The sequence below is a fragment of the Megalobrama amblycephala genome, linkage group LG8, assembly GCF_018812025.1.
Source record: "Megalobrama amblycephala isolate DHTTF-2021 linkage group LG8, ASM1881202v1, whole genome shotgun sequence".
Classification (NCBI taxonomy): Eukaryota; Metazoa; Chordata; class Actinopteri; order Cypriniformes; family Xenocyprididae; genus Megalobrama; species Megalobrama amblycephala.
In genome coordinates this window covers 12,131,425-12,154,707 of record NC_063051.1, presented here as the reverse complement: position 1 = coordinate 12,154,707, position 23,283 = coordinate 12,131,425, and the positions used below count along the sequence as shown (strand labels likewise).

At 34.6% G+C, this 23,283-nt stretch overlaps 2 protein-coding genes across 4 annotated transcripts; one reads left to right on the top strand and one right to left on the bottom strand.

Moving 5' to 3' along the window:
* Positions 1-513: 513 nt before the first annotated feature.
* c1galt1lb (core 1 synthase, glycoprotein-N-acetylgalactosamine 3-beta-galactosyltransferase 1, like b) lies at positions 514-12,335 on the top strand. The gene is made up of 4 exons (XM_048199302.1): positions 514-1,011; positions 1,744-2,001; positions 6,705-7,369; positions 9,352-12,335. The coding sequence occupies exons 2-4, from the start codon at positions 1,782-1,784 to the stop codon at positions 9,607-9,609; spliced, it is 1,143 nt and encodes a 380-aa protein (XP_048055259.1). The 5' UTR covers positions 514-1,011; positions 1,744-1,781; the 3' UTR covers positions 9,610-12,335.
* Positions 12,336-12,395: 60 nt separating this feature from the next.
* On the bottom strand, positions 12,396-17,138 carry tac3b (tachykinin precursor 3b). Of its 3 annotated transcripts, none has more exons than XM_048199304.1 (7): positions 16,167-17,138; positions 15,957-16,091; positions 13,540-13,633; positions 13,331-13,363; positions 13,171-13,224; positions 12,881-12,941; positions 12,396-12,753 (listed from the first exon to the last, which is right to left on the bottom strand). In XM_048199304.1, the coding sequence occupies exons 2-7, from the start codon at positions 16,053-16,055 to the stop codon at positions 12,735-12,737; spliced, it is 360 nt and encodes a 119-aa protein (XP_048055261.1). In that variant the 5' UTR covers positions 16,056-16,091; positions 16,167-17,138; the 3' UTR covers positions 12,396-12,734. The 3 variants fall into 3 exon arrangements, with proteins under 3 accessions (XP_048055261.1, XP_048055260.1, XP_048055262.1); XM_048199303.1 differs by having other exon boundaries at positions 15,957-16,081; XM_048199305.1 differs by having other exon boundaries at positions 12,842-12,941; positions 15,957-16,081; positions 16,167-17,135.
* Positions 17,139-23,283: the final 6,145 nt, after the last annotated feature.

Below are 23,283 nucleotides of genomic sequence, written 5' to 3'. Positions count from 1 at the left end.
TGTTCACAATTTTATTGTCAGTTTTATCAGGAAAATGCCTGATAGAATACGGATATAAATATTAAATAAATAATACGACGTAGGCTTAATCGTTTTATAATATTATAAAATGAAGTATAAAGTGGCATTTAAATTAACTAAAATAACTTAAAAATACAGACCCACATTACTGACACCTTTCACATTATAAGTTGGAATTTGTTTATATACTTCTTGATTTAATTGGTTTTGGGTTATAAAAAGTACTTCTGTAATTTGACACCCTTCGACCTTTCCCTCGATTACGATACCGTAGTTGCAGAAAACAAGAATCTTTTTAATACTTTTCTTCTTGGCGTGATTATTTTTATATGTGTGTTTTCGCTAGCTGAAACGTGTTCCGCAATTGGGTACATGTGGCCCAATCACAACCCTCCGTTCAAATGACATAATCGTTTAGCAGAAGATCGACAGGTGATCCATCCAATCAAATGCGCTTCCGTATGTCCTGCATTAGTTGTGACGTGAACAGTTCACAGTTCGCAGTTGATCAAGCGTTTACTTTTCCAGATTGGTGTAGTCGAAAATATTGAGTTAGTTTTTTTTTTTTTTTTTTTTTTTTTTTAAATAAAAGCAACACAATTTAGTGAGATAAGTGTGTGTCTGTCCACAAAACAAAGACTGACAGGGAGTCGCTCTTAAAGAGGCTGGCTAATACGGAATTGAACCGCCCCCACACCTCTCGGCTTTACTTGGTGAACATTCAGTTAACATAGGAAGATAGGAAGCACGTTGCTAGTTAGCTTCAAGTAAAGCGCAATATTATCTATCAACCCACATTTGCATGGGTCATAAAATAGCTAGGACATGATTTTGGATCCGATGTACCAGGTTAGGCTGTCAAATTTCTTGGATTTAAGTTGAAATCCATAGCTTTACTGTCATGCTAGCTCTGTGACTTGTACTGAAATGGCCTCTGAGCCGAATCTTTCAGTTTTTTTCACTTCTGGTGTGGAGGAAATCAGCTGTCTGGTAAGATTGTGACAGTGTTTACTAATCTTATTATTCCGCATGTAGGCTAAGATATTTCCTGTGGTAACGTACTCCTGCTGTAATCATGACAAAGCTACATGTTTTGAAACTTTTTTATGATCAGAAATAAAAAAGTGTTAATAGATTGATACTTGAATTAATTTCTTGATTACAGAAGTTGTAAGTTCTTCAATAATAACAAACGCAACAGTTGAATATGTCAGTTCACATGTTGTATTATGACTTTATTTTTAACAGCTATTAAGTTTACTTTAATATAACTTAATGTGTTGTCTTGTGGCCCCTTGGAAGTTTGCTAAGGACCCTTCGTTGACGACTACTATGCTACTAAACAAGCCCTATGTTAATTTCAGTGACTAAATCAATTTGCCAGGAATACACAAGACAGATTGATTATTTGCTAGACAGTAATTACTTTACGCCTAACAGTTTACACTTGTAGTAATTTTCTTAAGGAAATGAGTTCAGTAGAATGGGTCATCACTCAGCTGTCATGAGTATCCTGGTATGACGACGTATGTCGCTCTATAGCTACGTTGTTGGTCAAATCAGTCAGAAAGCTGCTGTCACGCGGACTTCACACGCCTACCTTCCGTTTTATTTGATGAAATATGATTTTTAAACATAATCAGATGATAGGTGTGATAAATGCGCAGCCCCTCTGCTTTCTGTAGTAAGTCTTCATTACGTCTCTGTTTGTGTTCTCAATAGTCACACTAAGGTGAGAGTCTCTACATATAGAGCTCGTCATGAAAGCTCTCGGTGCGCGCTCCGCGTTCTACGTGGGCTTTCTGGTGGGCACGTGCAGTCTGTACCTGCTGCTGAGTCAAGTGGGGTTCACGCGGAACTTAAGGTCTCATGAGCGCGAGACCCACGAGAAAAGCTTACTGCAGATGATGGAAGAAGAAAACAAGAACTGGAAAAAGGAGAGGTCGGCTCTCTTCAACCTCAATCATCCGCACCATACAGGTAAATACGCTGTAGAAACTAATGGAGCTCTTATGATGAGCAAATCATAGAGACTATTCGCTCAGAAACAATCCAAACCTGTATGATTTTTGTATGTGAAACTTAAAAGAAGATGACAGGCAGAATGTCAGCTTCACTCATGGTTTGTTTAAATTGTATGCAAAAAAAATTAATGTGAACAGTAGGAAGTCAAGGCGGATTTAGAACAGGTTTGGAACATCCTGAAGTGAGTTTCCAGGTAAACTGTAAGGTTAATAACACAAATGAATTTGAATGTCTTATTTACATCTTCACTTTTTTTTTCCTCTAAGCATATTTATTGTAAGGCAATTGTGTGTATCTGACTAGAATAGCTTAAATGGAACTGAACGAATGACATTCCTTGTGCCCTCTCATTTTACCTGTACAAGCGGTTTAACTTGTTTTGTAACTCGTTAACTTGTCTTGTTTCATTGAAAACCAGAATATGGAAATAGATCCTCAGCTTGTTACTGACAGTCATTCTAATTAAAAAAAAAAAAAAAGTTGTCAGATTTTATTATCCACAAAGTTTTAGTAAATATTTCAAGTCCCCCTGTAGTCAATTATTTTATGTCTTAAAACTCAACTTTGATCACCAAAATGACATATTTAAAAAAAAAATTCAAGTGAAAAAAAAAATTCTTCACGACTTAAAATAGCTTGAATGTAACTCTACACTCTTGCCTAATTTAATATACACGGATCAATAAATATGCAAATTAGCCCCGCCTCCACTCACTCACGCTAGACAATTTGTTGTTTGTGTTGTGGCTACATGAAATAAATGCACATCCTTGAATGAGCACGGATTCCCACCGTAGCCTATTTACTTTAAGTTATCAGGTAGGCTAATATCTATGGTTTGATCCATTCCAGAGGTGGCCAAAATCAGAATTTATAATGGACTGAATAGCTCTCTTAGAACTTGCGTGCGTGGACACACTGACTGAATATGCACACGCTCAGAGCAATATTGTTTCAGCTATGTTTTATAGTATTAAAGTATTTCGAAGGACAAAAACAAGAACTTTATTGGCTTTACTTCAAGTCAACTGTCGCTTTACTTTGGCACGAGGCCCTATGCGCTCGCACACTTGGCACAGCCCTTGCGACGGTTCTGTCATTAATATGAATTAATATGATTAGCCTTTTACTTGACTACGTTATCAAACACCTTATAATGTGCTGCTAATGTTACACACACGTTCCCGTTCTTCATCTCAGAGTCAGACAGCTGCCTTCTAACAATCAGTATCCTTACAAACGCTTTTTTCAGAGCAGTCATAGTTAATGATATGCCAAAGCCTGCCGGCACGTTGTTGTGATTGGTTACAAGGTAGTCTGTGATGCCACAAACACGATTTCAAACCGCGGGTTTTTGGTTTAATGCAGTTTCAAACATAAAATACTCAGCAAAGGTGTTGACTTATGAATTTGCAAATGCTTTGTCTTAAAGCATATTAAAAACACCACACAGACATATAAACAACATTAAAAACTTGATTTTCACCACAGGGCGGCTTTAAAGGCAGGGTAGGCAAAAAAATGTATAAAAAACTTTTTTTCAAAATTTGTTTAAACTTTATTTATATATCAATACATAATTAAAATGTAAGTACTCTGAAAAAGAAAGTATAAAAATCGAGTGTCTGTAGACCTCTCACGACTGTTTTAAAGACAGCTCATTATTTCCATTCACTCCACCCCCTCCCTTCTGGGCTCCTTCCAAAGCCACGCCCCCAAAACGCATGAACGTGTGACTCCGACCACTGAGCTGGAAGACGCATTATTTACCTGAGACGAGCGGAGAGGAAGGAGCACAGTGCATGTAGTGACATCATGTCAGAATCACATGTAATAAAAATAACTTTAAAATTATGAAGATAAACAAACAAGATGTATTTTAGTACTCACTATCAAGCTAGCATATTGATATTGGTAAAGTTTAAAATATATATTTTTTGATTCGCTAACGAGCTAGTTATCTATAAGGCAAAGCTAAAAACAGGTTGCATGATACACGTTTTTCCATTACCATCATTTACACTGTGATGAAGATGAATTTCGTGTAAGATTCATAACATATACGTTGTTCTACAGATCAACAGAGTAACATACACTCAAATATCAACTCACAACTGCATTGCAGACACAAAATAATAACACACACATACAACAAAGTGTGTACGACACACACAGATACAAGATAAAGACATCAGTAAACATAGGTAGAGAATATAAAAACAAAACAAAGGCGAAAAAAACGTGCAGGTAAACTTACAGGTGAACATGGTAAAAGAGTTAGACAGAGGGTAAAATTATGCACAATTCAACACTATAGCTATCATTATTTATCGTCTCTACTACGGCTCGCTAAGTAATGTTATGTTAGCTATATTACGCAGCTACGTGTGCTAATGACACATGCTTCATGAAAAAATAAACAAAAAAATATGTATGATCAAAATACAAAAGAAAGATTTACCTGTCCAGCAGAAATAAAGCCATCAAGGAGTCACTTTTCAGCCCCTTGAGTTCCCTCAGTTCTCGCCATCGCTGGAAAGCCACGCCGATATTAACTCGCGTTTTATTTCTTTGTTTATCCAAAGACTTTTTGTTCATTGCCTTTTCTTGTACTGTTACTGTCTTCCTTTTTTTGCCTGGTTTGCCTTCACTAACTGCATAGGCCGATACTGTGAATTTAGCTTGCTGTTTCTCTGCCATTGTTTTGGTATTCCTAGGATCCGTGCCTCTTGGATTCCCCAAATCAAACGTGCGCGCGCAAGTGGGCAGGTCATGTGTGGCAAAAGGGTGGTTGCCATGGTTGCGAGAGAGTGACAGCCGCCTAAGCCAATCCTATGTTTCGTCCCGGATGGAAATAATGAGCTGTGTTTAATACAGATTAAACGGTCTAGAGTCACTCGATTTTTATACTCTTTTTACCAGAGTTCTTACATTTTAATTATGCATGTATATATATAGAAAGTTTAAACAAATTTGGAACAAAATTTCTTACCTACCCTGCCTTTAATTTAGGAATTTATTTTATTTTAGTCAGTCATTGTAATAACAGTAAAAGCATTCACAGAAGAGGTGTGTTAGACAGGTTGAGCCAAGTGATGTATGCAGTCATTCAGCTTATTACACCCTTTTATTGATATGATTTGTGAATATAACCTCACACCCTGACATTACAATTGAGCTACCAGTTAAGCTGTTCCATTTGAGCGTTAAGTCAGTTGTTTGTATGCCAAGCCCTCTATGTGAGAAAGTCTTTTTGGGCATATCTGTGTTTTCTCCCTAGAGAGATGGACTTTGCTCTGATTTTGGGCTTGCATCTAATGTTTTGTCCTTGTTAAAGTTTACAGAAATGTCTTATCGCCTGCTGGTTATCACTAAACTATCCCAATAATAGTTCACCTAAAAAAAAACATTTTGTCATAATTGCCTCACCCTTGTTGCTGATGACTTTTGTTCATCCTCAAAAAATACAATTAGTATTTTTAATGAAACCTGCAAGATTTCTGTTCCTCCATTGAACTCCAATTAAAAATTTTGACACTAATGTAAAAAAAAACAGTGTAAATAACATAATCCATATGAATTTATCATATTAATCCAAGTCTTCACTGTAAAAAATTACCGTGATTTTAACAGTAAAAGACTGTAAAAATGCTGCGGTGAAAGTTTCCGTACTATATACGGTGAATAACTGTAATAGATCTAACGGTACATTTAATGTTATTTTACGGTAAAATACCGTTAAATTCAGTTTTTGAAAGTGAAAAATAACAATTCATTGTAAAATTTACAGTGAAAAACCGTAAATTGACATTCCCACAATTCCCTGCGTGACACTTCACATTTGATATATTTTTGTTGAAATAACTCTGTTTCTTCTTAGTTTTTCTCATTTTTTTCTAATCAGTTATGTACATTAGGGTTTTATATTACATCTAATGTTGTTAAATTAATGTTTATTGCATTTTTAAAATTTCATGCATGTTACCATGATGGTGTTTAGTGTGTGTGTGAATGACACTGTGTGCACCTTCTATATATTAGTATTGTCCTCCTCAGCTTGTGGAAAAGCTGCTTGTGATGAACTTTGATTCATCATGTGACTCTCATCACCACTGTGTTTGGTGACTGTCAGTGTATTATAAAGATACAAAACAGATATTAGTACTTCATTAGGTTGGTAAATTAACATTATATCAGTTAATGAAATATGTTATTTTACCGTAAATTTTACTGGGATTTTTTTTACAGTGTACTGAAATCCAATGTTAAATATACATATTTAAAATGTAAAATTCACATGTAACTCCGTAAGTATGTTTACGGTTTGATGTCATTTTTACAGTATTGTTCTGGTAACCACAGCTGCCGGTATTTTTCTGTAGAAACAACGGGATTTTTTTTACAGTGTTCTGAAGAGACACAATCACTTTATATGGTGAACAAATATAATTTATTCACATTTAAGACTAAATATTTTACTCACATTTTATTCAGCATGTACAACTGAGCTGCAGTTTGACAAATTCATTTTTAGTGTCATTAAAAAAATAAATAATTTGCTATACATGCTCATTCAATTCAAATTCTTGTCTACATTATAGCATTTAATTTTCATCAGTTACATGTATTTTTCTGAGTAATATTTGACTCTCTTGTAGGTGAGGATGGCAAACTGGCAGATGCTCTCTATAAACGTGTACGCATTCTGTGTTGGGTTATGACTGGCCCTAATAACCTCGAGAAAAAAGCTCGACATGTAAAAGCCACATGGAGTCGCCACTGCAACATTGTAGTCTTCGTAAGCTCTGTGGATGACCCCGATTTTCCCACGGTTGGCCTAAACACCAAGGAAGGTCGGGATCAGCTGTACTGGAAAACGATACGTGCTTTCCACTATGTCTTGGAGAAGCACGGGGACGAGGCGGACTGGTTCCTCAAAGCGGATGATGATACTTATGTGATCGTCGACAACTTGCGCTGGATTCTGGGCAGCTACTCTCCAGAGGACCCTATTTATTTTGGCCGGCGGTTTAAGCCGTACGTAAAACAGGGTTACATGAGTGGTGGCGCTGGCTACGTGCTCAGCAAAGAGGCTCTGAAGAGGTTTGTGGAGGGCTTTCGCACCAAAGTGTGTACTCACACTACCTCAGTGGAGGACTTAGCTATGGGTCAGTGTTTAGAGAAGGTAGGCGTTGTGGCAGGAGACTCCCGAGACAGCTTACAAAGAGAGACATTCCATCCTTTCGTACCCGACTCCCATCTCACTGGCACATTTCCCAAGACTTTCTGGTATTGGAACTACTGTTATTACCCCATTGTGCAGGTGAGTCTGAATTCAGTGAAAACTCAACACTGAGTTTCTTAATATATTCTTCAAAATCTTGCTAACTGCCTAACTATACAGCATCATATGCTCCAATTAGTGTCACCATCTTTTTTTCTTTTTTTTTTTTTGCTTGGAGTATCATGGAAATGACGGACGTCTCTCTGGTGATGCCAGACTTCTCAAATCATTTAGTCCACCTAAAGGTGGGATCAGTAGATTTTGAAAAACACTGTTGTACATTGTTGATATTTGAAATCAACCCAAACAAACCCACCCCTCTCTTCATTGCTCCGCATTATCTAGCAGTCATCAGTGTGCAGTGGTTTAACTGCAAAACTCTCACTATCTGGCCTCTGTTATACACGTAATGCAAGTGGATGTCTGTTTATCACAGCTGACATGCAACAAAATGTTTCACAAAAAATAAAGCGCAGTTGATGAATGAACATGCAGTACACAAGCTCTCTCCACCGCTGGAAAGCTTTTCTATTATTAACACGGGTCCTAAAGAAATTGCCCAGTCATAAACCTTCATTCCAGTGATATTCTTTTGAGCTTTTGTATTGTCTCATCATCTCTTGTTCTGCAGTTTTTTTTTTTTTTCTTATTTTCAAATCTTCCTCTTGCTCGTTCTTTCTCCTCGACCGTCATACGCCCTAATTCTGATTGGTTAGACATTTGTTGTTGGTGTCAGCCCGACTATCTTCCAAACAGTGTTTTTGAAATTCTACTGATTCCATTCCATTCCAATTCCATTTTTAAACCCTGCCCCTTTTTTATAATCGACTGCAAATTTGCATTCAGATCTGCCTCCATCCAGTCTACAACCGATGGATATAACCAAGATTCCATCCTACATTTTTTTTTTTTTTCTCCGATAATCTGTTTATCTTAGATGTCCGGCACAATACGAAAAAAGATCTTTGTGTTCGAAAGAACACCTTTGTGTTTCAGATCAGTCTCTTATGAAGTTTCCATTAAGACGGTGTCTATGTAGACAGGGAAGCAAAGGTGAAAAAAATCTGTCTTCAGTCTGTCAACATTTGCATTTAACGCACCCTGAGGGTGTGATTATGGTCATACATCCTGTTCAAATGAATGACTCAGAAGAACATTGACTATGTGCTCTTCAAATCCCTGTGTCAGTAGCCTAAGTGAGCGCGAGTTTGTTTTGGCACAGTTCAAAGTCTATCGAGTACATCTGCGCTGGCAACATTTTACTTTAAGCACTATTGCCTGATGATATTAAACTCAACAAAAGACTAGCTCATAACTAATAGTTTTTTTTTGTTTGTTTGTTTGTTTGTTTGTTTTTTAAATGAAGAAAGCTCTGTCATTATTTAACTAACCCCAATGTTCCAAAACAATGTTTTTTTTATAGTCTATGTCCAAAACTGATTTTTTTTTTCTTCTGTGGAATACAAAATAATTTTTTTCATTGTTTACTCCTACTGATGTCATTCCAAACTCATTTATTTATTTTTTCCTTTTCCCAATGAACACAAAAGGAGATTATTTGCATAATATGGGCTCTTAAATGTGCTCCATTCCATTACAATGAATAGGGAGCATTTTCTATCTTAAAAAAGGATGCAAAAGCACCATAAACGTAGTCCATTTGAATTGTGATCTATATTCCAAGTCTTCTGAGAACCGACTGAAGTCTTTATTCACTAAAAATCTATCAGTGCAGTTGGCTGGTAAATGCTGCAACTACTATTGTAAGTCGATTTGAGTAAAAGCATCTGCTAAATGCATGATTGCAAATTTCAAAACTGAATCAATCTGATTCGTTATTTTCTTTTATAATTTTTATGGTGCTTTTCAATCATATTGAAAGCTACAGCCCCCATTCATTAGAATTTCTTGAAAAAGAGTGATCAGTACATTATCATTTGTGTTTCACAACAAATAAATAAATGAATATTTATATATTTTATATATTCACTTGCATAATTCTTTCTCTCTGTCTTTCTCAGGGTCCACAGTGTTGCTCAGACCTGGCTGTTTCTTTCCACTATGTGGATGCGTCACACATGTACCTGCTGGAATACTACACTTACCACTTGCGTGCCTTTGGCTACAAATACCGCTATCAGGCCCCTGAACCCAAAGTCATAGAAGACTTAAATGACCCAGTCCCAGACGAAATGGAAACCGGAGACTCGGAGCAAAAGCTGGAGGTAGATGCACATGAAGGAGAAGAACAATCCCCTGAACTTAATGAAAACTCATAGCAGCTTTTTGCATAAGATTTAAAAAACAAAACAACAGCAACAAAAAAAAAAAAAACATTTAAAATCTTCTTCCAATAAAACTCGTTTTGGGATGGCTTTACCTTTTTGTTTGGATAATGTCTTTAAATGTGTCCTATATTATGCCACAGAAATGTGTGCATGACATGTTTGTGTGATTTAATGAACTGGTACAGTTTGAAAGGGTGTTCCTTTTAATAATGCATTTGGATGTGAATGTTTAAATATATATGACAGTGCAGAATTGTATGAAATTAAGGTTAAGACATGTTTACGGTTCTTGGGATGTGATTCATTTAGTGTATGAACCTGCCTTAACAGCATAATGAAAGGCTGTATTTATATTTAGCATTCATTTGGGGTTTTTTTATATACATATATATAAAAATATGAATTGTGTGTTTGCTCTGCACTGTGCAATCATAAGCACACCACCATGTATGATTTAACAGCAATTCCATAAAAAAGGGGCCTTGATTTTCCTTTCATTTGCTCATTCCCTTGAATTAGTGCCTCTGCTCTGATCCAGAGAAATAATGCATTTCCATATGTCCCTGGACTGCGTTTGTATTGAGTTTAGGCAATATTTAAACACAGAGCAGGTTATATTGTAGTTTTTTTTTATAGCTTGCAAACATTCAAGCTCCAGCCTTGTTTTCTCCACACAACCTACAATATCTTGCCAAATTTGAATATGTACACACTGCTTCACCTAAGATTACATCAATATAAAGATTAACCAGGTTGTATTCCTTCAGTTGACACCCTTCTCTTGAAGTTCAGAATACAGATTAGTACAACATTAAGATCCTGTTGGCTGGCCCAATAGTTCCTATAGGGAAGAAATAAAGGAAGATATGACTGCTTAAGTACACTTTCTCCATGCTAGTGGGAATTTTGGTCTTGGTAAATGAATGGCGTATTGTAACACACTGTGAAGCATGCAGGTTATGAATTACTGGATTTTTCAGACCATATAATGCTTTATTTAATTGACTGGAGTATGACTGTGAAGGTTTTTGTTTATCTAGGATTGTTTGGTTTTGTGTCGTTTCACACCGCTAGTGTGGCAACTACTACAGCAGTCTGTGTGCGAGATTAAATATGCTGATTTTACAACTGAAGCAGCCACTTGTCCAGAGTAGTGAAAATTATTGTGATGTATGTTTTATGTCTCAATTTCTCAGTTATTTGTGTGCATTTGCTATACTTAAAGAGAAAGTTCACGCAAAAATAAAAAAACATTCTGTCATTTATTCACTCTCATGTTGCTCCAAACCCGTGTGACTTCCTTTCTTCTGTTAAACAAAAGAAGATAATGTGATTTTTTTTTTTTTTAGTCCATTATATGGACAAAAATATTCTTCAAAATATCTTCTTTTTTGTTCCACAAGTCATACATGTTTGAAAAGACATCAGGCTGAGTAAATGACAGTTTTTTATTATTATTTTTTGAACTATGCCTTTTAAATGTGCTGGTATTGGTAAAATAATGCACACTTAAAGTGTATGTTATTCAGATTGACTTTATATTCAAGAATGGTAGGATTTGAGATAAAGCTGAGAGTTAAAGCAGAGGCTGCAGAAGAAAGTAATGAAGAATCTGCACTGGCAAACATTTTGACTGCACTGCTTAGTAACTTAAACTGCCACAATTATAATGGATTTCAAATAAAGTTTATTTGAATGAATAAACTTATTTGAAGTGGAAATGAGTTTTATTTTAATACAAATCACTGTTGCTTTTTGACCACTTCCAGCACAACATCACTTTTGCATTTGTAGAATTTAATGGTTTTTAAGTGAATTGATCAAACGAGCATATATACATTCTTGGTATAATTATCCTTATTTTACTGCTTAATGAAATTCTGGGTACATCTTGAAGTTGTTAAGGAAATGATGATGGGTTTTGACTAAACATGAACCAGCTTTACTTATTAGTGAGTCTTCAATATGGTGTGAATTATGGAAAAATCTCTGATAAAAAAATGTTTATTGTGTTCTGTGGTGTTCTGTTGATTTAGAGGAAAAGCACTCGAATTTGCACCACTCACTTCAAGTATGATCTAATTGTTTTAACAAGCAGTCAGCTAAGAAATGTTTGAATGTACTCCTACTTCCCTAGTGTGTTGATGATCTTCCTCAGAAAAACTCATTTGCTAAAAATCCTTTGTAAACATTCCATTTTCCTTTTTCAGATCCTCAACACAACAATGAAATGCAAATCTTAAAAGGAGTAGAGTTTTCTTTGTAGACATTACATTGAGCAAAGTGTTTTGCGAAAGTGCGTTGACAAAGAATTCATCCATATTTGCTTCTGCAATTTGGGAGATGTGTAGTGGATTATATAACGAAGAGGAAACTCAACTTGTCACAAATGCATCAGAACCATTCATAGTGCAAACATCAAAACCAGCAGGAAGATGCAAATGTCCTTTCCAATCTTGTTAAAGCAAATTTGCATTTCTGAATTGATGCGTTTCATGCCCTTGTCTTTAATCCAAAAGTATGTTTTTCTGTTTTTTTTTTGTTTTTTGTTTTTTTGTTTTTTCTTCAGTGGGGTCTTTTATGTACAAAGGGAATCCTGTACAGTTCTTTCACAACAATCTTTTATTTATAAAAGAGTGTGTGAGGCAAATGTGTGACAGGAATAATTCAATGAGGAACATTAACCAGCATATTAAATAAAGACTTATTTTGCAGTACACTGTTTTTTGTGTAGATTTCTCTATGAATAAATAAAGAAATAAAATATTTGAGGGTGGGTATATTTTACAGCACTTTAAGTAAGCATATGTTAAAATTAATAAGGTATAAGCAAGAACATATACAGTGTGTGGCTCATATATTCTTCAATCTTCCTGTATCTGTCCAATCAACACAGAATTGTTGTCATTCCTTGAAACAAAATATCCTTTTTTTCTGGTTTGAGATTACTCGGAAACCGTAAGGGGGTTCAATGTAAGAATTCTTATCCTACTTAAAAAGAATAAATACTAGAATGAATGCACTTTGACAATAAACAAAAAAAATCATACAGCCCAGTTATCTTACAAAGAAAGATATTTTTTCCATAGTGAGTTCTGGACAGATGAGATCAGGCTTCATACACCACAGCAAAACCTTCATAAAAAAAACAAGCAATACAATTACACAGAAACCTCTGAAAAATAACTTTTACTGCTGATTGACATGCAATTCATCAACTCACCCCAATGACTGCTCTATAACGAAACTTGCAAATTCTCACTTTAGCCTTCTTTCTTTTGAGAAAATGCTGCCTCTCCGCTCTCTTCTCCAAGCAGGAATAGCTGATCCAAAAAAAATAATAATAATAATAATAATTTTATTTTAAGCCACTAGAGGTCAGTGTATTCTCTGCACGGTTTGTCCTGTAGTCACTTATTCTGCATTGTGCAAATTTCAGCTGTTACACACATATGGTGACATAAATATAGACAATAATTAATTAATGCAATCCCTTATTCCCCATTCACTCTTTCAGCTAATCATATTGACCACTATTCATTAATCTCTTACCCGACACAATGTTTCTCCGTCCCAACAGTCCAACAAAAATGTCATTCATGTTAGCTACAAAAAGACCAAAGAAACAAAGCTCTCATCAGTCTCTGACATGTCGCTTTAATTAACATTAGGATAACACTGAAGCAAGATAATGATAAACATGGAAACTTACGTCTAAATGGTGAACTCATGTCACGATTTGTTCCTGTATAAATAAAAATGAATAATAAAACCAACAATAAAATACCCTTGACCTCTAAGGAATAGTTCTTCAAGAAGATCAGTAAATAATGATTGCATGAACTATTCAGTCTTGTGAATGTTTAATACTATTCAAAGCAAATTTCATAATTCATATCATTTAGTCTCTTTGTGTCTCACCTGCACTCCTCCTGCCCATCAGGCCGATGAAACTGTCATAATCGATGTCGTTGTTTCGTTTGTCATAGTGCTCAGACTGGGGGTCGCTGTTGTCCTGTACACAACACACAAACAGGACGGTTCAAGAACTCAGAAAATGAATGTCTGACTCACTAATGTGAATGACTCAGTAACATAAAGACTCCAGACTGTGATGATCATTAAAATGATAAAAACAACTAAAAGAAAATGACCAGGGTACTGCTTTGAAAACTGATCTCACAAAACACTAAAAATAATAAAATAAATCAGTGATGTCTATATGTATCCCATACATTGTTACGTAGCCTCTCTTTGTGTGTGTGTGTGTGTGTGTGTGGTCCTAGGGACTTCCCATAGAGATGGCAATATCCGAAATTCTTGTCCTCGTGGGGACATTTTTTGGCCCCCAAACAGCTTATAATTCATATAAGTGAAATGTAAAAATGCAGAAAGTTTTCTGTGATGGTAAGTTTAGGGATAGGGGATAGAATATACAGTTTGTACAGTATAAAAATCATTATGTCTATGGAAAGTCCCTATAAAACATGAAAACCCAGTATGTGTGTGTATGTGAGAGAGGGAGAGAGAACCTGCATGTGTAGTTTGTTAGTGTGTACACATGACTGAACCTCCGTTTGAGCCCATATTTAACAGTTAGATATCACATTAAAGAAACCATTAAGGTTTTAATGGAATCATGATTCATTCTAGCCACCTCCATACATTCTCCCTGTATTGGTTGCCATATACGTATATACTTCTATAAATGGTAGGATGTTAATTGGAAACAACATAGGCCTACACCAACAAGTTAATCAAGCATCTAGATCATTTAAAATATTCTTTGTGAAGTTTTATATTGGAAAGATTAAGGAAGCCTTTTCATGTTATTGATCCAAAATACAGTAAAAACAGTAATATTGTGAAATATTTTTACAATTTTATAATAATTGTTTTCTATTTGAACATATTTTAAAATCCAATTTATTCCTGTGATGGCTTTTTTTAGCATCACTAATCTAGTCTTCAGTGTCACATGATCCTTCAGAAACCATTCTAATATGCTGATTTGATGCTCAAGAAACATTTATTATTATTACCAATGTTGAAAATAGTTGAGATGCTTAATATTTTTGTGGAAAGTGATAAATCATTGTTATATGTAATGACTACACTTATATATATTTTTTATATTGAATGTTTTTATTTTTATATTTTCTGTTTTCATTTTAATTGTAGTTAAAACTTTAGTAATTTAGTTTTGTTTGTTTATTGCCATTTTTATTAGATTATATATATATATATATATATATATATATATATATATATGTGTGTGTGTGTGTGTGTGTGTGTGTGTGTGTGTGTGTGTGTGTGTGTGTGTGTGTGTGTGTGTGTGTGTGTGTCTATTTATAGTAGCTAACATTTCAATTTTAGGACATCAGTTTGGAATGTTGCTTTGGCAACTGAATAAAAAATAAGAAAGATTTTTTTTTTTTTTGAGTTAACATTTCTTTCAAGTAAAGAAAGTGTTTTTTTTTGTTTTAGTAAATTATAATAACTATGCTGTTAAGCATTTTATAAAAATCATATTTTTATAATAGTATAAAATATTTATTTTAAATAATATTTTATATATTTAATATTTTTAAAGGCTTTAATATTATTTATTTATTTATTATTATTATTATTATTATTATTATTACTAACACAAATACAATATGTATGAACTAAAATAAAAGTAAATATATAAAGTATATTCATTTTTTATTTTATACAAATTTTGTATTTTTATTAATAATAAAAAAGATATAATAATATTTATAATATTATATTATATAATATTATAAATATTATATATATATATATATTATTTATATATTATAATATAATAGTGTATATATATATATATATTCAAATGACTATTTAAACTTTTATTTATAAACTTATTTATTTTTATACATATTTTGTATTTTTAATAATAATAAAATAAAATTATAATAATATTTATAATATATATTAGTATATATGTATAATATATATGTATATATATATATATATATATATATATATATATATATATATATATATATATATATATTATAAGAAAACAATAACTAACTTAGATCCTTATAAATACAATTTTTTTTCTGGATTTTTCGATAAATAAAAAGTTCAGTAAGACTTATTCAGCAAGGATGCATTAAATTGATCAAAAGTGACAGTAAAGAAATTTATAATGTTACAAAAGATTTCTATTTCAGATAAATGCTGTTCTTATGAACTTTATATTCATCAAAGTTTGAAAAAAATTGTACTAAACTCACTTTTTCATCTCAGTCCGTCTAACAAACGAAGGATATCCTTTGAAAAGAGTCGCTGACTGAGCATGTACTTACTGTGAATGATGGATAGTCGAGCGCACAGCGCGAGAGTCCAGGACACGCGAGCAACAGCACCACATGAGAGAACAGCACGAGCAACCAACTGCAGGACATCCTCAGATCCGCTGCTCTCCACTCACCTGCGTCAAACTTTATTTATAAAAACCAAACCAGTAACTTTGTTATAAATCTAAAATAACTGTATAAAATAAGAAGTAATAATACCTTTAAAATACACGGAGACGAGCTGGTATTCAGGAGGATGATGTTCAGGTTCTTCTCAGAGCTGTAAAGGATCGCAGGTGCGCGCTTTCCTTTATTTGTAGTGTTCGCGCGCTCCGCTCACACAAGCTTGGGCAAGCTGGTTCTCCAACACGAACCAAATAATGATGCTAACATATCCTAGTGACGCAAAGTCATTAACACCAGAGCCTTGACGTATTTGTGCGGTCAATTACATTACAACTAAACTCACACCTCATCTTAGTATCTCGAGCTTCACATCAATATTCAGTCTAAATCTAAACCTGTGCGAATTGACTTGTTTATATGAAGAGTAGGCTGTACAGTCCAATATATACAGAATCAGACGATGGCAAATGGACAAGGTTTTTTGCTTTGTATTCTGGTAACTCATTTAAAGAAGGTTTAGCAGATTTTTGACTCAGAAGGACATGTGTGTGATTGGGGGTTCAGTGCTTATTATCCAGTGGGATTATGAGTCATCTATACTGGTCATTCCATTTAATCCATCTCAGATATGTCCTTCATTTGGACAAAGCTGTCGGTAAGCTATAGAAAAGGTGATGTCTTGATTAAGATCTGTAGGAGCCTGATTGATGAATGCAGATGGCTTTAAAGCAAGGTTTAGATTAATTAACATTTCTCTGAAAATGGGTGAAATTTTCTTTCAAAAAAACGTATACATATCAAAAAATGATTTGCAGAGATTTGACCTGAGAGATCTGATCTGTCTGTTTGTGATTTATATTTAATTTTTCTGTTGCATATGCAAGACTGAGATGAAATCATGATTGACATTTGCAATCATGCCTCCATTCCAAACAGCTCAGTACACTCTAAACAAAATTGGTGCTAAATAGGGTTGCAAAATTCTGGGAATTTTCAAAGCTGGAAACTTTCTATGGGAATTAACGGGAATATGTGGGAATTAACGGGAATATATGGGAATTAACGGGAATTAATGTGAATAAACAGGGAATTTGCAAAATTACAGGTTAGCCTACTTAAATGTAGTTGAAAAGAACATCTTGCAGCATAATTTTGGTTAAAACAACCATATTTAATGCAATTTTAGTTGAATTTTTACCCTGCATTCACACAGCACACTACATCACTGCAGGGCTATTGAGGCCACACCCCCTGCATGCACTGTGCATTCTCCCAGTCCATAACATGGACATTTGATCAAAAATACAGAAAAAAGCAGTAATATTGTGAAACATAACTACAATTTTTAAAATAATGGCTTTCTATTTTGATATACATAAAAATATAATTTATTTCTGTGATGCAAGGCTGAATTTTCAGCATCATTTTTCCAGTCTTCAGTGTCACATGATCCTTCAGAAATCATTCTAATATGCTAATTTGATACTCCGTTATCAATGTAGGAAACAGTTGTGCATAAAAATTTAAAGAACAGCATTTATTTAAAATAGGAATCTTTTGTAACAATATACACTACCGTTCAAAATTTGGGGTCAGTAATTTTTTTTTTTTTTTTACTTTTAAGATGTGTGAAATTGTTAAATAAAAGTGATATTAAAGTGATATTGTTAGAAAATATTTCTATTTTGAATAAATTCTATTCTTTTTAACTTTTTATTAATAAGTGAATCCTGAAAATAGTATTACAGGTTCCAAAAAATATTCAGCAGCACAACTGTTTCCAACAATGATAATAACTGAGCATATTAGAATGATTTCTGAAGGATCATGTGACACTGAAATAAATAACACATAACAATTGTTGCAATAAAAATATATTTATTTTACATATTTACTAAATTAGAATTAATTGAATGCGAAAAATAAATAACTGTAATTTTATGGTATGACCAAAGAAAATGTTTATATTTGTTTTTATATGATACTTTTTACGTAAATATTATACATTTATATAAATTTCCCAAAATTTCCAATTAATTCCCATTTCCAAATTGGAATATTTCCAAAATATTCCAAGTTCCAGTGGAAATTTACCGGAAACTTTCCGGCCCTTTGCAACCCTAGTGCTAAATAGCACTAAAAGTGGTTCATTGGCTTAATCATAGTGGAACCACTTTAAGTGCTAGCGTCTTTAAAGGTGCTATATACAGCACCTTTTTCAAATATGAAAGAGTTGATTGAAAACTTTACTTATAGAATGCTTCGATCACAAAACATCAAGATATAGCCTAATTATTTGACTACATAAAACAAAACAGTTAATAAATTAATATAGCCTTTTTAATGAAGTTTGTGACATAATTTCAGTGTATAACCAAAGTCCCTTTAAGACAAGTCATTTCACTCGGCGGCCATCTTTGAAACGCCTCTCGGGCATCCTGGGCATCATGCAATCTCTCTGAATGGGGAAACATCAAATTCTCCAAAACTGTTCGCCAACCTTACGATTAAATTTCATATTTGAAATCACCAATGAAATCTGACAACAACCGGCTCATAAATTTAGTTTCTAAACGCTCGAATCATGACAAAAAAAACTGTATTTTTCAGGCTGGATAAAGCTAATGCGCATGCGCAGACCTAAATGCGCGTCTCTTCGGAGGCGCGCGTCTGACTGTTTCTATAGAAACCGGTGATTCTAACGGCCGCTGAAGTGACGCGATGACTTTACCAGTCGGCGATTGGCTCTTATTTAGAAGGCGGGACTTATTCCGCCATATTGCGCGTTACACTTTCTCTCATTCAAAACAATACGAGTGACATGTCTTGTGTTATTCTATAGTCTTTGGTATAACTGACTTCACAAACACCTCCTGTCAAGCTTCCTATCCGTTTACATTCATTAAAAGACTACAGCCCAACACTATGCCTTAGCTTTCTCTCATCCTCCAGTTGCATTCCTCCTTCCACATAATTTAAACTGAAACTGACAGCTCTCAGTATCCGCCCCATTCTCCTCCTTAGATTTTAGATATGTTATTCCACTCTCATATGTTTGCTAGGAATGGAAATGTACTACAATGGCAAAAGCTGTTTTGAATGACTTTTATGCTTTTCCATGAGGTCAACCCTGCATTCCTGGAATATAGAGGGGCCTTGGGGGGGAAAGTTTGAGAACCACATCATCTTCAGGAAATGCACTGTATTTTAATGTTTTTTTTAACTTAACTAAACTAAGGGACTGAGAGAGAGTTTATGAACCTATAAAGAACTATACAGATGCTTAACGGGTTCTTTGAATGGCAGTGGTGCTATATAGCACCTCAAAGAACCGCTACAGAACCAAATTTTGTGTGTGTGCGTGTAGTGAACTAGGTGTTGTGTTAATGAAAAAAGGAGGAAAACTAAATTAAATAAATGAGAGAAAATTAATTTAGTCACCATGACAACAGTGACATCCATTTCTTCCTGGAGAAAAAAAATGAGACAACTAGCCCAGTTTATCAGTTTATAGTTTACCCAATTTGTCACATATTCAGGAAGATATTTACATTTTTTTTTACACACTTTCTTTCTTTCTTATTCTCACAACCTGTCTCTATCTCTTTACTCACTCACATACGTTTTTTAGAGTATGAAATTCAACTAAATTCATTTACATAACGAACAAAGCCGTGGACATTTTATAGCTTAATTAAATTTTCAAATTATTCTTATTTCTCTCTTTTGATTCCACAGCAAGCAGGAAAGCTCGGATTTACTGTATACAATGGACATGGAGGTGGAAAACAGGACTTTGTAGTGCTTAAGTCTGGTTGTTTGCATTGAGAACAAATGATTCCCTCAGTTCTGAACATTTCTATTACCATCAAAACAAGTGATTATACTTTCCGATAGACTTGTCAGTGGAAGTAGGAATCATTTGTTCTACTAAGACTGATTTGTTCCTGCATTTGTGAGAAAGTGTGCATGTGTTTGCTGAAGCGGACGTGAAGCATTAGAACAGTTCGGAAGTACACCCACACTCACTACAGTCCAGTCAGTGCTTCTCAATGGTGAATGACACCTACCATCTTTCGCTTACGCAAATAAACTCTCACAAACACACACACAGAGCCTCTCTCTCATTTCCTTTCTTATAGCTTAATTCCCTTGGGTTTTTATTGTATTTTTGGTCTCATTCAGTCACTAAACGTTGATTCACATAACTTATTTTTACATGAATAACGTTATCTGAATGAAAGATTAAATGTAAAGAACTTCAGTTCATGTGCACATTTTGTTCTGCCAGCTGAAAATAACCTTCATCATGATCATATTTTTCTTACATTATTTACTATATCCAAATGTGGCATTTAATGGTACACTTATTTTTGATATATTTTATTTGTTTGCACTCTGTTTCAATGTCATTCAGCTATGTTAACAGCTTGCGTCCAACCCTCGTCCACCTACACAAACACATCGTTGAGTCTTTAGATCAAGGAGAAAATAGTGTTTGAATGCTTCATCTGTCCATTCAAACAACCCTTATTTTGAAAAGAAACTTCGATCGCCTGTCTCATGGTCAGCGGTCATTGAAAGAGCATTCATCAGACTTTATATGTCCTCACAGAAAATTTAACCCAAGGTGACCTCAGTTTCTGAAAACTTTGCAAAGATGATGCATCACTTTCCCTGAATCACACACATAGATGGCATAACAATAAGCAGCAGTGAGAGAAAACCTGAATTTCAACGCTTTCAGCATAAATTAATTTCATTAATCCAAGGAATTTAGCATGGCCGGATTGCTGCTGGATACTTTATCCTAGATATTTAAGGTTGAACTGATTTAGGGGACTCTTCAAGATGACATTTACACAAGATTTACTTCACAAGAGTGTAAAGGAGGGAGTGTTGCTCATCATTTGGTTGATTCAGTAATAATACATTGCCCTGTTGATCCCCCATCCTGATGCTACTCCAGGTAATTTTGTGCAATCCAATTATAAATATCCAATTATATTCAATTATAACTAAACAAGATTGCCTTCAGTCTTATCTAACACATTTTACTCTCCGGGGTCCATAATGACAAATATATCAGGGACATATCTGACATATTTTCTCACACATGGACACACACAAATTCACCCAAAGCCCCATTAATTTGTTCAGTTCCCCCTAAGGATTTATTAACACTTGATATGGCACTGTGTGTGTGATCATGGCATTGTGTGTCACATGTGACTTCCTTTGTGTTTTGGGCCAATAAGTTGGCATGTGAAAATGAGAATCACACTTCTACATATTTCTTCTTGTACCTCACTCCTCCCACCCGTTTCTGTGTTTCTCACTTCATGAGAAATGATGGCATTGACGCTGGATCCATTAGCGAATTTTAATAAGCCCTACGTAACCAGACAACTCTGCATAATGTGTTAGTTAGTCTATGCGGGTGCAGTAAAAATGCTCCGACTTACATAGGAGTTAAATATTGTCTTAAAGGAACACTTTAACATGCATTTGTTTGTACAATTACAACTGGTTAGCAATTGTTATAATTGTTTGGATGCATTAACAAACAACAATAAAAGTCTAGTGATTTCTTGGGGTGGGGGAACCACAGTTTATGGTCCTAACTCTCCACCATAAACTGTGCTCTCCACCCAAATAATTTGTTATTTTCATGCTGACATCAGTACACCAACGTCATCTAGAGAAAATGTGTATCTGGCTAAGCCTTTTGCTACACATGCTGAGACATTTGCATAATCTAAATCAGATTTTAATTCTGGTTACTCGTGGTGAGTCTGATTATTGCGATTACTGATTATTGAGTCAGACTTTAAAAAACAAAAAATGTAAACAATAAGTCATCCAGTGTTGGAGAAAGTTACTTTTAAAAGTAATGCATTGCAATATTGCCTTAAATAGCAAAAAAAAAGTAACTAATTGCATTACTTAGTTACTTTTTTTATGGAAAGTAATGCGTTTCATTACTTTTGCATTACTTTTTGTCACCTGGGCTAGGCTAGGCTTGCTTGTTTTGTTTTGATTTTTATTAACGAAAAAGTTCTATTTTTGGCAAATGTAAAGGCCCCTTCACACCAAAAGTGAAATGAATATGCCTCAGGCTGAAGGAAATGCAAATTCACGTCTGCACATTAGAGGGCGCAAATGTAATGTTTATCTAAAGTCATTTTTGCTTGAGTTGGTCATCGAAGCAGTTCAGGAGCAAAGATATCGGTTAATAAAGTAAGATTAAATACAAAAAAATGTTTAATTTAATATATTTAATTATTGCAGGTTTGTGCAGTATTCTGAGATTGCATTTTGCTGTTTTTATTCACGTTGAGGAATGACTTCTCAAAAACTACTGTTTTTGTGCAAATGAGATGAGTAAATGCCTGCTCACATTTAGTCTAGAACTACAATAACCGTCATGTTCACACAGCGCACAAAACGCCTCATCACTAACTCACGATTTCTCTCAACATGGGGACAGGAGAGCTGTCAGTCAGTAGCCTACATGGGAAAACAAAGTAACTTGCGTTACTTATTTAAAAAAGTAACAGATATTTTGTTGTAAATTTAAAAGTAATGCATTACTTGAGTAATTACCTGAAAAAAGTAATTGATTATGTAATGCCCCAACACTGGAGTCATCAAATGTAAAATATTTTCTTCATGTTTAATTTTTAAAAGACAAAATTTTACTTTTCACAAGTTTTTCTTTTACATTTTACTTTTATTTCTAGGCTAGTCCTAGCCTGACTTCGTCATATTCATATTCTAGGCAGAATGTGAGTCTGATACTGCTCCATTGCACTTGAATTATGGGGCGTGTCTTAACCGAACCTGTAAAAAAACAACAACTCTGCACTCAATTGGATAGACCTACAACCAATCAGAGCAACGCAGTAAGTGACGTATGTTGAACTTGTACTTAAACTTTTGCCGAATCCCGTTGGAAGGACGGCAAACACATCTTTCCCATCGACAAATGCCTTGATTGCGGTTCTTTGTTCGTCTTTTAAAATTAAAGCGCTGTCGATTTCTTTTATTACAGACGTGATAGCGGAATCTAAACATCTTACTTCTCCAGCTGCATAGAGTCCAGCTGCAGTCATCGTTGGTGAAAACCAATTCAACCCAAGCGCTCTTTGATGACGTGGGTGGTTACGTAACCGCAGATAGCCTGTCCATCATCGATTAAAGCCCGCCC